This window comes from Hyperoodon ampullatus (genome assembly GCF_949752795.1).
Source record: "Hyperoodon ampullatus genome assembly, chromosome: 11".
NCBI lineage: Eukaryota > Metazoa > Chordata > Mammalia > Artiodactyla > Ziphiidae > Hyperoodon > Hyperoodon ampullatus.
The window spans coordinates 59,220,355-59,235,325 of record NC_136924.1 but is presented as its reverse complement, the minus strand read 5'-3'; the positions used below and the strand labels follow the sequence as shown (position 1 = coordinate 59,235,325).

Below are 14,971 nucleotides of genomic sequence, written 5' to 3'. Positions count from 1 at the left end.
GTGAGGGTTGTGAGCAGGAGCCATTGGAACCCAGGCTTCCTGCCTCCCAGCATCTGGCCAAGCACTCCCTGCCATCCAGGGAGGTCAGCCATTGCCCTCAGCCCTAGTCTCCGGGATGCTTCTCAATCCTGGTGATAAATCCTGTCTTTGTCTTCCCTCCAACCCAGGCCCCAGGCGGCTGGGGGGTCAGAGGCTGGGGGAGGGGTCAGTGTGGAGGAGGGAGAGATACAAGGAGAGTGGGAGGAGCAGACGGACAGGAGCAGCTGGTGAGCAGGCATGGGGGTGGGCAGTGAGGGGATGGGGCCTCTTGAGGCTGCAGGTCCTGACTGCACATTCCAGCAGGCCTGCATTCCAAGTGAAAAAGCCAGGATTCCTTGGAATCCTGGAAATACCTTGGGGATGGCCCCTGGAGCATCAGGAATACTGGGGTGGGGGGGTTGGTATGGAGTGCCTCAAGGAAGGAGGCTGCTGAAAGAAATGGGAGAATGAGACTATTGTGGGGATCATCTCTATCCCCACCAGACACACCTCCACGCCTGTGCCCTGCATGCACGTGCATAGACGGACAGACTGACACACACACATGCGCGTTCATGCAAGATTTCTGGCCCAGCAGTGTGAGGGGGCCCAGGAGGGCCAGCCTGCCCCTTGCCTGGCCCCTCTCCAACTGCCTTCTCTTGCTTTGACTTTCCGGTCTCCACCTCTCCATTCTTTCTCTCTGCTCCCAGCGTTGCTCTCTTTGTGTGGGTTTCTCTCACTCTTCCAGTTTGCTGTGCTGGCTTTCTGCTAACCCTCAGCCCCTGCCCTCCTTGTGTCTCAGTCACTTTTTCTCTTTCCATCTTCCTGTCCCACTCCTCCCACCTCTCCTACTTCCTTGGACTCTCCATTGGCCTGTCCGGCCTCTGCTGCTCTTCAGCCCAGCCATCCTCTAGCCCACTGCCACCCCAGAGCCCTCTGTCTGGCCTGGGGGTACAGTCAGATTGCAAAGAGGGATGGCAAGGAGAAACGAGTGACTCTGAATCAGAGTCTCTGCTTTGATGGGAGGTCTGGGATCATACTGTGTTATGACATGGGATGGATGGAGGTGGGGGAGGCCAGGTGACTGCAAGACAAGTTCGACAAATTGAGGAGGGTGAAATGGGAGGGAAGAGAGATTGATAGAAGACACAGAAGGGCAAACACTAAAGAGAGACGGGTAAGGACTAAGGGTTCCCTTTAAGTGTGTGTTTTGGGTCAGTCTGAAGGGTAGGAGCTGAGGGGCATCTACTGAGTCATACCGAGACACAGATCCAGAGACAACATCTGGAGACCCAGCCAGAGGAACACAGATGCGATGTCCACCAGGCAGCCAAACAATTCGAGCTCTCTCGCCTACCTGGGAAGGTCTCACAGACCTCTTTCTCCTCTGTAGATAGTCCTGGAGAGCCAGTTCCCTCTCCACTCACCTCCTCCTCCCTCCCCCCTCCCTGCCCCACCAGTGAGAATGACATCAGCTCTGGCTGCCACTGTCCTCAGCCCTGCTGATGTACTCTCCCATGGGTGAAACAGAGGCCAATCACCTCTGCCCCACCCATTCATTCTCCAGTCCAGGAGCTGGGGCTTACACAAGCCAGCACCCTGGTGGGGGGGTGGGTAGTGGAGTGGGAGGAGGCTGTACCAGGGAAAAAGGGGGGGCATGGGCACCAGGGGGAGGGAGAGGAACTGGAGAGGGGTACTGAGGAAGAGGGGCTGCAGCACTAAATCTCTCTGTTGTCGGGGCTCCCTCTGCTCAGTGGGGTGGGGAGAGGATAGACATTTGGGGAGGAGGGAGAGAAGAATGGGAAATGGCCACATCTGGCAGGCAGGTGTCTGGCACCATTCAGGCTGCAGTCACTTTCCCAGCCAAAGGGGAGGGAGGGGGATGGGGGAGGAGGGGTTCCCAGGATCCCCTGGGGAAGAGGGAAAGGCTCACAAACAGAGACAGAGGCCCAGAATCAGACAGAAAGAGACCAAGGGAGGGAGACAGTCAGACCCTACTCCCCAGTCTCTGCTTCAGTCAGGGCTGGGAATGGCTTTGCTCATAGTCCTGAAAGGAAATTGTTGGCCAGAGGACCTGGTAGGCCGGGGAACTAGAGTTCCTTTCCTAGTGGGAAACGGAGAAGGCAGGAAAAGTTCAAACCAGGCCAGGCTGGGGAAACAAGCTCAGAGAATTCCAAGTCTGAGAACTGGATAGAACACCATTCTCCACACCCGTCACTGCTCAGCAGCCCTCACCTCTCAAACTGACACGCGCCCCCCGCCAGCAGGGCCAATGCTGGGTGATGAGTAGGAAGATTAGGACAGCGATCTTAATTACTGAACACTGCTTTTCCCCCACCTCACAGGGGCAGACAAAAATCCCTAGCCCTCATCCAACCCCCTGTACCCTAACTCTCAATGCAGGGCTGCAGGGTGCTATACCCAAGCATTTTTCTTTTTCTATCTGCTGAGGGTGACCCTGGGCCCAGTTGCCCCACAGTTGCTGAACTGAATTGCTAGGTTCTCAAACAGCAGGCAAGACTGGACAACTGTAGGTTTCATGCCTTGATGCTGGAGAGGCTGCCCCCTCTCGTTGCCCTTCTTCCCTCATCCTTTCCTATCTAAGGTCCTAATGCAGCCTCTCTTTGCCTACCCCCAGAATTACAGGCCTACCTCACGAGCAGTAGAGGTGACAGAGACCCTTCAGATTGCAGTGCAGAGAAGGGCTCCCCACGCTCCCCCTCTGCTTCAAATCCTGCAGAGGAAGGGGTAAAGAAAACCAAAGCATTCTCCTGTCGCCGCGGCAACCATAAAACCCCCAGCTAAATCCATCTTGTGAGCTCATCGCCCCATTAAGATGCAGGGCCAGGCTCCGCGCCAGCCCAGCCACATTCATTTGTGCGAAGAAAGGTGGAGGAGGGGGAGGGGCGCAGGCTCTGGAAGGACGGGGAAATGGCGAGGAGAGGTTATTTACACCACTGTCCTGACCTTCTGGAGCAGCACTGGCTCCGATAAATAACCCGCTCAGCGCCATTTCGGAGCGGGAGAGGGAGGTGCAGGGAGAGAGCCGGGGCTGCAGGCGGCCCCCACGCAGGTGCGCGTCTCCAGGTTACTAATGGCTGAGGCGGGAGCAGGCAGCTGGCTTCGGGGGTGGTGGGGGGTGGGGTAGCACTCAGTTCCCTGGGACTCCCACTGAGAAAATACCATCCCTACCCCACCCCTGGCGCCAATTTCCAGGCGAGTGGCCGGGGAGATGCCGAGGAGGCAAAGAGCCCCGTAAATTAGGGATGGGGGGTGGGGGGCAGAATGCTGGGGATTCTCTGAGGTGGGAGGGAAGGAATATTATAAGAGGGGGAGCGGGCGTGGGGGGTGGTGTTTAGAGGAATAGGAGCAGCTGCCAAGAAGAGAGGAAGAGGAATGGAAACATCACACAAAGGCAGTTTGGAAAAAGAAATGTTTTATTCCTCTTTGCGCAGAGCAGTATATGAAGGTGGCCATCATCCTGACTCCGTACATCTCTTACACAAAAATGCCCCCTCCAGGATGCCCAGTTATCTGCCCCACTTGGAGAACTGGCAGTTAGTGGGTGGGGGCAGGACGCTAAGTCTCAGGAAGGTTTCTTGAGACATTTTTGTGGGAAGTTTTGGGTCAAGGGGAGAGATGACCCAACAGTGGGTGTCCCATCCTCCGTCTTCCTGGGGAAAGCCAAATCCCAAAGGTCTTCTGAAGAAAGGCACCTCTCTCAGCGACCTAGGAAAGGGAGGCGCCCAGACCTACTGCCCGGATGTAAGGCTGAGGCAGAGAGAGGACAGGGTTAGCAGAGATTGCAGACCCAAGGCAGAGGAGTGAGGTGCACGTGGGAGAGAGAAGGGGACTCAGGGAGCCCAGAGGCCCAAGCCATAAATTCCACCCTGTCCCCAGTTCTGAGCAGAAACTCTTCTTCCCAAGACTGGAATGGAGTTTTAGATCAGGGACTGGCTTTGCTCCGGAGCACAGACAGGGCAAGCCAGGCAGAGCTCGCACGGGTAGTGAAGGTGGAAAGTTAAGGTATCAGACCGAGAGACAGACACTCTCACACCGGACACTCACAGACCACAGCAGTTTTGAAGCTATAAGCCAGGATCAGGGTAAAAATTGCAGCTGTGTCTGAAATACAGAATTTTATAAGCCCTGTCCAATAAAATTTAAATCACTGCTCCTTCCACTCTGTCCCCTATGAGCTGTTCCCAATCTTTTTTCCAAGGCTGGGGGCCTGGACAGTAAGAAGGAATGGGAGAAAATACCGAGTCCAGCAAGTGGGGCTGTGGCTGAGACGTCATAATGCCTCTCCCCACCCGCACTCCTTCTATAGAAAAGAATTCTCTCTCTCCCCTTGCTGGACATATGGACTGTTGGGATGAAGGCCGGGTAAAGGCAAAGGGAGGAAAACACTCAGCACATTCTTTCTCCTGCTTTGATCTGAAGTGTAGCTGCAGCAAAGGGCACAGAAGTGGAGGAGAAAATATGGGGGATAGGAGAGCATGGGAGCATAATCCATTCGAGCAAGGAAGAGGGTGCTTCCCCTGCCCTGTGTCCAAATCTGCTGAGAGCTTTACTCCCAGGACTGCAAAAAAGAGTGAGAAGGAACGGGAAGCGTATATGGGTTTGCGAGGGGGCAACCACAGACAGGATGGAGATTTAAGGATCCCTGTTATCCCCGAGATGACCCTGAGAGCATCAGCTGCGGGGCTGGATGAGAAGTCACAGCAGACATGTGGATTTTTTGAGGGGGTGAGGAGCCAGGAACAGTGGGGTCTTCACCGAAGGAGTGACCACTTGATCTGTTCTTTGGCTGACTGCAGCACCTGCAGGGACAAGGGTGGCATTGAGGGGCTTGCTGGGGGGTGGGGGTGGGGGGACGGGGCTCTCCTTCCCCTCACTTGCCTGCCCTGTCCTTAGAAGACTGGCAAATAGAAAATCCCCAAGGGTAGAGGGATGGGAAGAAGCTCTCTAAGGCCCTAGAGGACTATCAGTTTGGGAAATTCCAAAAAAATTCAAGTCCACTGGGGGGATGAAGAGAGAAGAGGTATACCTGGGAGGAAAGAAAAAAAACTGGGGGTTACCAGACATATGTTGAAGCGGGGTGGCAGGGGGAGAGTTTTACCACATCCAGACGGACTTCTTGGTAAGAATTCCAAGTGGGTAGAAAACAGAATCCCTCCCTGGCCCCCCTCCGCATCAGGTAGACAATCTCTCTGCAAAGTAGCAAGATCGATCTGCAAAACCTGCATATTCTAGAAGGTGCATTTCCAGCTTAGCCCTCATTTGAATAATAAAAGAAAGACAGAGAGTGTGTGTGTGTGCACATGCACACAGATCATCTGCTTAAGGCAAGCCTCTGCTGGGGAATAAATCACTGAATGAGGCATCAGGAAGGGAGAGTTTGAAGGGTACAGAGCAAGGCTGACAGCCTACTGCTCATAGGAAACGGATAGGAGTTGGAGTGGGGTAGGGAGCGGCGGGCTATATGAGCCCCAGTTTTCTGGACTAGGAGGGAGCCCAAGAAGCTGTGTCTTCAGTCTCTAGCCTCCTGAATTCAGGCTTGGTGGGTTGGGGTGGAATACTATGCTAGCCTCTTTAGTGACCCAGTCCATCTGGAGAGGACAAAGGAAGAAAGTCATACCTGAGACACGGTCTGCTCCGTAAGGGGGACATCTTCTCCCTACGGCACAGAGAGACAAGCATTCAGCGTGGAAGAAAGCTGGAGTAAGACCTGACTGAGGTGGGACAGTGGAGAAGGAAGAGGCGGTCCTTTAAACTGAAGCAAAGGGCACGTGCCCTAACCTTCTCAGTCCCTCCTAGGGACTAGTTAGTACAGCCACAGTTTTACGTGGCCAGAGGGACTGCTGAGCAAAAAAGGGTCATTTCATCCATCTTCTGTTTTAAGGCAGGAGGACTTCTTAAAAGATTTATTCCATTCCAGGTAATTGGCAGGTTATCTGATCCTCAACTTGGGGATGGGAGACCAGATTCCCTAGTCAGAGAAGACCTTCCCCGAATATAAATATCACGAGGGAGGGGATAAGGGGGAGCCCAGGGTAGTTTAATGGATCCCGCAAGGCCTGATGGGTAACGACAGCATGTTAATTTGAAGAAATAAACTGCTGCAACAGCAGCCTGAGAAGGGGAAGGAGGGAGTTGGTGAAGGTGGGGTCGGGGTGGGGGGACCTTCTCTCTTGCCACATAGAGACATATGTTAGAGGAGAAGATTAAACTATGCAGATGGAGCCCACGGCAGTTAAGGGAGAAGATTTCCCATTACCCGGCACTGTCAGCCTTCACTCTGTGGAGGTCAGAGCCGAGACATTCTGTGAATGGAGAGACTGGCTTTGCTCAGGCATCTCTGCACCCCTACGATTTGCTGGCAGGCTCTCTCTGCACCCAGCAGACTTGGAGCTTTCTCTGGTTAACTCAGAGGCCTCTTTCTGCTATCACTAGCACCAAAGAGGACAGAGGTTCTGGCAAATAAGTACTTCCTGATGGAGAGGTGCTGTTCTCAGTCCTAAAAGACTTTAAAAGACAAGGAAGACATTCCTCTGCCTCAGATAACTGGGATTCATCCCCACAGGAAGAAGCAGCCAACCTCAAATTCCTTTATCGTTTCAGAAGCATCAATATTAAAGTTCCCTTTATTTCATCTTTGATTGAATAAGTATGTATTGAATGTCCACTCTGCAGACTGTATGAGATGCTAGGTACCAGGTGAGGGGCAGAAATATATTCCTCCTGCTTCCCCTCTTTGAGACAGTGAGAATTTGAAAGGGAAGGAGACAGTATTCTACAAGTATGTATTCTACAGGGCCCAACCCTTAGATCATTTGGCAGGTCTGGCCCTGGAGGGTGAGTAGATGGGGGATGTAGGGGGGAGATCGTCCTGCTTACCCTTAACGCCACCCGGTGTACCACTTGCTGGGGATCGCTCTCCAGGATCACCCTGAAAAGACAAAGAAAAGATCATTGTTCACTCTGTCCTGAAGAACCAACTTACTGTGGGGAAACTGGTCACTCGGCCCACTTGCCTTCGGACAGGCGCAGTGGCCCCACCTCTCATCCCAGATCCCGGGAGGTCCAGGGAGGTCAGAGCACTCACCCTCCGTCTACGATTTCATCCACGGCCAAGAAGAGCCCCTCCATGTTCTCCAGCAGAGCTCGCTTTTCTACATTTTTCCTGAGTCCCCGAGAGAAGAGAAAACCCAGCCTGAGTGTGAAACGGATCCCAGGACATTGTCTGAGCTGGGGAGCCTAAACTAGACCAATCTGTGTCTCCACGAACCACACAAAGAAGTAAATAAGCACTTTCTGGCTAACCCATTCTAACCCCCTTCCTACTCTTATTTGCTGAGTAACAATCAGGGATGCCGGGAAAGAGATTCAAAACATACATACAGTCAACTTCTGACTATTCAAGGGCTGATTTCCAGAGCTACTGTTTCTTTCCTGCCTGCCATGGTGCTGCTCACAACACTGCTCATGAACACTGACATCAGTGGGTGGAAAAGAGGGAACACACAACACACAGAGCTCAAACTCCATCCGGAGGTGGCGGGACGTGAGGAGGGGCTGAGTGCAAACTCTGTTTGCACTCAAGCTCTGATGAGCCTTCCAAGCTTCTCTCTGCTCCCACCACCAGCTCCCCCAGCTCTGCTCAGGCCTTGAAAAGAAGCCCAGCTAGGGGGCTGGGAACTGCCAGGGCCCGGCATCCACCAGCCTCAGATCTGGTGGTTGGTGCATAGAGCCAGTCACATCCGTCAGCTGGACTCTTTCACTAGATCACCAAAATGAAGTCTATTCCATCACCTGGCTAAGAAATAAATCATCCCCTTCCTGAGGAAATCTGAGCCATTCACCCTGCTGATTCTGTGGGGCTGAGAGCGCCTGCTGTTCTGCTCTGTCTGGATGGCTGTCTGTACTGGGTTCACTTGGGAGTCCTGGATGTTTTCAGGAAAAGGATCTTGGATCTCTTCTATTGCCCACCTGCACGGGGAACAGAGGCTGGCGGGGAGGTGGACGGGGAGGAGAGGGTAAAATGCACATTCTTCCTGCTCTCCAGAAGGAAAAACTAAGGGCCGGACGTGAAAAATTGTGAATGCTGCCTCCATTCCCAGGGTGCTGATGTTGCATCTGGGACATTTCCCAATGCTCGCCCTTTCCCTACCTTGAATGTAAAGAATGAAGCCTGGGAAAGCACCTTGAGGGTGCTTGGAACTCTGACAGAGCCACTGGGGGATGCAAGAGTAGACACAGAGGCAAAGATTCTGCTCCCTCCCAGTCCCTTTTCTCAGGAGAATTATTCCACAGGAGTAACACACTCTCCCATCCAGTCCCCCCATCAGTGCAAATTACTCTGAAATAATAAGCCCGGCTTCTCAAGGTAAATCAACTCCCCAGAGCCTCTGCTCATCCCCCACAAATCCTTGGACCTGAAGAACAGTGACTGTCTCTTGCAAACAGATGTCAAGAATGGCCTGCTCACCTCAGCATCTGGCTCAATGAGTCGAAGAGGCAATTCAGAACAGCCATGAGCATCAGCTGTTTGGAGACAGAAGAAGCAGAAGGATAAGGTTCAAGGCCCTGAAAGCTGCTACCTGAAAACAAAGCCCTCTAACTCATTAAGCATCAAAAGACACAGGCTTTCACAAAGGACCAACAGCATAAGGTGGAAGTGAGGGTAAAACAGGAAGAGGACCTGTGGCTTCCCACAGAAATAAATTCTGCTTCATGACCCCATAATTTTAGGTCTCTCTTTGACCAGACTGTTCAAACAGAACTTTCCTGTCACAGTCTTCTTCATGTCTTTACCAACTGTATATGTGTTACCCTATGTCTTCAGTAGAAAAATCATTAACCAAGCAATAGCTGAGGTCAGACTGTTGTCAAAAGAGAATGGACTTTGGAGTCAGACAGATCTGGGCTTAAATCCCAGCCGAGCCATTTCTAGATGTGTGACCCTGGGCAAGTTATCAGTTTGAACCACATGAAACTGCCACTTTTGTAGTCCAACAGTGGTCAAATATAAGTAATTTCATATGGTTCCTCAAGGTTTAGTTTCCTCACCTATAAAACAAGGGCACTAATGCCCAAAACTCATAGAAGTGCTGTAGGGTTTAAATAACAAATGTATTCTACAAAGCACTTACAGCAATAAGAACTCAGGAAGAGTTGGTTCTCTCCAACTTTGACTTTTGCCTCAAATTATTATGTAGGGGCTTATTTTTACCTATCTACTCTCCTAGAAGTTGTGACCTGAGGTAAATAGCTTTTCCTGAGTTTAGGAAGCAGGTTAGGACTACACCCCCAGTCTTCAGAGAGCCACTCAGAACGTATGGCTTCGACGTGACCCACAATGTTGCCTAACTGACCCAAACTCAGTCAGGTGTGGACCCTTCACAGCAGGAGCAAGCATCCCCTGAACCCTGACCCCACCTCAGAAATCCATCTTAAAAACACTATCCAGGGAAGGCCATTGATATTATACGTTAGTATGTATCAAAACATAGACGGTGTGTCCTACACGGACACAGAAATCTGGGAAAGCTTCCATTTTAGGTTGATTCAGTTGCTCAGCCGTGTCTGTGAGGCTGACAGGGATCTCCGACAACTTCGTTAGCCAGTCAGATGCCAGAGGGACACAGGGACGTGGTAGTCCTAGGGCCCAGAACCAGTCACGAGGTCCTGCCAGTGGTTCAGGAAGGGAGAGCAGAGACAGCAAAGAGGGGTGGGGATTCTCACCTCATTTTCATAGGAGCTACCGATCACATAGAAATAGAGATCGATGCTGCTTTTGTATACCACTGTCAGGCCTTCCAAGAGGGCAATTTCACCTGTGGGGGGAACAAAGGTGGAAACAGTGGGTGGCCTGAGACAAAGAAGTAGGAAAGAGGGAGTTACCATGAACTCCCGGTATCCAGCTGTGTGGGGCTGAGGTGAGGCAGGTCTTAATGACCCCCAAAGACTGAAGTGGACCTGCTTTTTCTTTTTGGGTGGTAGCAGAGGGCAGCAAGTGTAAACTTGGGGGAGTCTAAGTATCTTCTCCTCTAACTGCTCCTGCCCCCCAGCCACCAGTAGCCTTATTTCCCTCCTTGTATACGAGACAGGATACTAGTCAATCCTTCGGAGGTGAAAATGCAGAGCGGTCACCTTTACAGACTTCCATTTACCTGCCCTAATGGATGCGGTACAATAAGCAGAGCTGCAGTTAAATTTGTCAAGTGAGGCTCATAAATCCGGGGACTAGACAGGTAGCTAACAGCCAACCTTCTAGCACGGTATTCCCGCGTGAGGTACACTCACCTCCCCATTACATTTCTGAAGAGTTTATTATATGAGGGGAGGAGGAAGAAAGAGAAGAAAGAGGCAGAGTCACTTTGCCCTTTCTCCGCCGCCCGCCGCCGCCCGCTTCCCGCTGTGGCTCTCCCACTGCAGGGAGTAGTGAAAGGAAGATGACCTACTGTCAGTCCGGTGGGTCTTGTTGAAAATGTTCTTCTCAAAGGCCTTTTGCTCCTTGACACTGGGGTAGGTGTCGTCATAGTACTGGTCAGAGGGAAAGGAGATGGGTTGGGTCATTAGAGCTGGGAGCCCAGAATGCTAGTGACTGTTTTGCCCTGGATCTTGGATTTCTCTCCTTCAAGGCGTGGGGTGAGGGAGAAATACTGACACGAAGAAGGGAGAACTACAGAGGCAGGGAATGGGCAGTGAGTAATCAGATACAAAACAGGGTTTTTAAGGACCCTGCTACAAGCCACCCCACCTCACCATTCTCAGACTGTAAGGGCAAGAGGCCTAGAAGCCCTGTGATGAGGCTCTGCCCCATCTGCATTCTAGGGCAGCAACCCTGAGGCCATTCCCAGGCGCCACCCCAGGTCAGGGAGCACTGCTAGAGAACACAAAAGGCACCAGGCCCTCACTGTGCGGAGCTGAGGAATGGGGAAGGGCTGCAAAAACCTCCTCTAAAGAAGGGCAAGCCCTGCCTGTGCTCTCTGATCTTCTGTATCTTAGCTTCCTTTCCAGCAAACTGAAAGAAGTGGGAGGCAAGCTAACACACTGTGGAGCCCACTCCCAAGCTCTCCCTGGCAAGGGGGTGGAGATGCAGGCTGCTAAATCGCTCTGCTCTTTAGGGGCTAATCCGTTGCAGTCAGCTGAAAACCTAAAACAGGCCTGGCATTTAGTAACTGGATAACTGTTTCAAAAGGTGTCCTGCATAGTTACATCCAATTACAGGGAGGAACAGCTGGTGAATTCTAAACTAATCTCTACCTGCTGATTGATTTATGCTATGCTCGCCCGGAGTTAATCCACCAGGGACAGAAAAAATTTCTCCAGGAGGGGGAGAATATGGAGGGAGAGGAGAGGGGTGTCCTTTCTCTTCTCTTTCAATAGATCCAAAGTTAGAAACATCCCACTGGGGAACTCAGGAGGTAACAAGCTTGGTGGTGACTGGAGACCTAGGACTGAAACCCTGGAGCTGCAAGAGAATTCCCTGGAAAAACCCAGATGATGAGGTAGAAGAGAAAGGGACAGGAGTGATGGGCACAGGCAGGCTGCTTCTCACATCTAGACACTGCTTTGTTCAGAAACCAAGGTTCCAAAGTTTTTTCCTGTTCTGATGTTGATGACAAAGTCTAAGGATGGCAAGTAGGGAAGCAGGGCAACTAAGAGACAGGAGCAGTTTAGGTTTTATCTGGAGTAGTCAGAGGTAGATGGAAGAATTCTCAAAATTATGTGTGGATGAATATGAGTTAATAGGGCCAGTCCCAAGATCCAAAGCTCAGAAAAAGTCTGTCTTTGCTCCTAAACTAATCTGAAAGGGAATCTCACCTTGGCAAAAAGTCGATCTCCATCATTGTCCAGAATCAGGATGGCTTTGACAGTATACAGGGAGGGTTCCTGAAGAGATATGAACATACCTTCAGTCCTGAAGGCTCTTGCCACCATTAGCAAACCAGATTCCTTCCCCTGGTCCCACTGGGGCTGCAAGGGGATACAGAGGTGCCTCTGTAGGCCCCCTATCCCAACCTGGTTAGAGTTTGACATTTCCCACTGAGAATGACCAAGTGGTAAATGAACTGAATCGAGGGAGGGGACATTTCAACAAAGGACCCAAAGCAGCACCAGAGAAACAATTTCTATGAGCCAGACTCACAGAGCCCTTAATATTTGTTATTTCCAAATATTATGCTACAGTTATTTTCCAAATTACTCTCCCTCCCTGGTCTCCCATGCACAGGTGGGTGTGGAATGTGGAATGTAACCAGATTAATTAATAGGCACTGCACGAGGCTATTTGAAAATAGCGTTGACTGCCCTAGTGTACTTGGAAGTTCCTGCAATCCCGATGCAGTAGCAATGCAGACGTATAAAGAAAGCCTTCCCTAAACCACCCACACACTGAGCAGATGGAAACAAGCACGCATGCACGCACACACTCACACACAGACACACCAGTTCTGAATGCAGCCCAGTGAGACATCCATCTTCCAAGACTTCCCCTAGGATCTCAACTCCCCTACTATACCCTGACGACCACCACTTAAGTTGCCAAGACAAAAAGCAATCTGAATTTGTAGTAGTTAAGAAGCAGTAAGAAGAGGCTCCGTCTAAGAAACACTCTGGAGCCTGGAGACAAGGAGCAGGAGTGGAGTGTTCTTTCACAACCAAAAAGCAACCTTTGAGGAAACTGGCTCCATAAAGAAACCAGGGGCCTCCCTGGCGGTCCAGTGGTTAAGACTCCGTGCCTCCACTGCAGGGGGCACGGGTTTGATCCTTGGTCGGGGAACTAAGACTCTGCATGCTGCATGGCACAGCCACAAAAAAAAAGAAAAAGAAAAAGAAATCAGAGTCTCAGCCTTAACAGTTACACTAAAACTCAAAGCATATCACTTTGCAAAAGCTCATTCACTCCTGCAACTTCCAGGGAACCAGCTAACAGGAAAGGAAGAAGAGGAAGGGAAGGGAGGCCGTGGGATGTGTACGGAAGGTGTTTGCAGGCTCACATTCCTTGACTTTCTCATCAGCGTTACTTACCGTGGATATCCTTCTCCTGTGCTTTGAGACAAGAGTGTTGCTTTGCTACCTCCGTTTCCTGGCCCTACTTAGGAAACCCACAGCCTTCACAGGGCCAAACATATTCTCTGAGCGTATGTTTAACAAAGACCCAAAGGTGATGAGGACAGATTCACTGCCAAGGATCTGCAGCCTCTACAAAGGTAAACTATCCCATAAGGCTCCAGGAGGTTTATGGTTCCATGCAAAGAGCCAACCTTAGCTCAAGGAGTTAAGAATGAGAGTAAAGGCAACCCAGTCTTTTGAGAACAGGGTGATAAAGAATGTAAGCTTTCCCCACTTGGATTCTTGAGGACAGAAATTTTTGTTTCTTTCACTGATTTATGACAAGCGTCCAGAACAATGCCTGACATATACTAAGCTCTCAATATTTATTGAATGATTATGAGAATAAATGAAGTTTGAAAGTAAAGTAGAAATTTATTGATGCAGTAAGGATCTAGGGGATTCTCTTATAATTAGACATCCACGTACAGGTAGATTTTTTGGTGTGGCCATTTTGGGTGATATTACTACCAAGTCATCCTCCTCTGACAGACATTCCTTAAAGATGCCCATGCTACACACATTACTCTCTGGAACACTCTCTCAAACTAAGGGACTCTGTCTAGCAGAAGGACGTCCTCTAGAGTCTCATCTAAAAAGTCACAAATAAAGCAGCTTTCCTAACTCCTAATTCCCCACAGAAAGATCTTCCCATAAAGCAGGCTCAGTTCTATAGCAACTTGGATCCTCGATTCACCAACAGGGAGACAGTCATGGGAATGAGTTTTCTTAATAGAGGAAAACAAGTCCATAAGGAAGGAAATTTAGAAGAAATCATTTTTCCCACAACATTTTCCCTGGAAATCTTTGGCTCTGTTTCACTATCTGCATTCACAGCAACCTTAGAGAGCTTCCCAATGGTTGAAGCCGGGCATTGATCTGGCGCAGGTAACTCGTGCCTGCAGCCACAAAGTCTGGCATCTCTAGAAAGAATGGGATCCCAAAGCAAAGAAAAACCCTTATGGCAGGACTTCCCTGGTGGTGCAGTGGTTAAGAATCTGCCTGCCAATGCAGGGGACATGGGTTCAAGCCCTGGTCCAGGAAGATCCCACATGCCGTGGAGCAACTAAGCCCGTGCGCCACAACTACTGAGCCTGTGCTCCAGAGCCCAGGAGCCACAACTACTGAAGCCCATGCACCTAGAGCCCGTGCTCCACAACAAGAGAAGCCACCGCAATGAGAAGCCCGCGCAGCGCAATGAGGAGCAGCCCCTGCTCACCGCAACTAGAGAAAGCCTGCGCGCAGCAACGAAGACCCAATGCAGCCAAAAAATTAAAAAACAAACAAAAAAGCCCTTATGGCCACCAGCCAACTAGGACAGTCAGACAGTCCTCTGTGGCCAAAAGGGTGAGAGAGTGCCTAAAACAGCCGGCAAAGAGAGAGACAGATTCCTGGGTCCTGCTCCTGGCTCTTTTCACTGGCTTCCTAGAAGACGCAATCAAGGAAACCCCCAAAATAGAAACGTGGATCTTCCTGGGAAGGATAAAATACAGACAAAGGCAGGCAAGGAGAAGACCAGAAGGGACCGTAAGTATGAAAAGGGTAAGATGGCACTAGAGAAAAGGCTGGTCATTTCAAACTTCCAAAGAAATGACCACACTAAATAAAGCTGAGAACTTAGGCAAGAGCTTAAATGCTGCTTTAATTCTCCACTCTGCTACAGCCAGAACTGGCAGCTTCTCCTTTACTTCTCCTGCCACCTCCTGACTGCAGCTGGTTCCACTTCAGCCTGGGGCCTTTACCTCTCAGGAGTGGGGAGGGCCTGGAGTTCCTCTCATATCATAAAACCAGCCAGTTTAAAGGGCCCAGAAGCCATTACTGATAATGTAAT

General features: G+C 50.8%; 1 protein-coding gene across 1 annotated transcript; it reads right to left on the bottom strand.

Annotated features, from left to right (window-relative positions):
• Positions 1 to 4,793: 4,793 nt before the first annotated feature.
• Positions 4,794 to 11,937, bottom strand: COPZ1 (COPI coat complex subunit zeta 1; the record flags this gene model as incomplete). The annotated part of the gene is made up of 8 exons (XM_079714942.1): positions 4,794 to 4,841; positions 5,660 to 5,698; positions 6,919 to 6,970; positions 7,127 to 7,234; positions 8,510 to 8,565; positions 9,766 to 9,857; positions 10,485 to 10,566; positions 11,851 to 11,937. 8 exons carry the CDS (start codon positions 11,935 to 11,937, stop codon positions 4,794 to 4,796), a joined length of 564 nt encoding a protein of 187 aa, XP_079571068.1.
• Between the last annotated feature and the right edge of the window lie 3,034 nt (positions 11,938 to 14,971).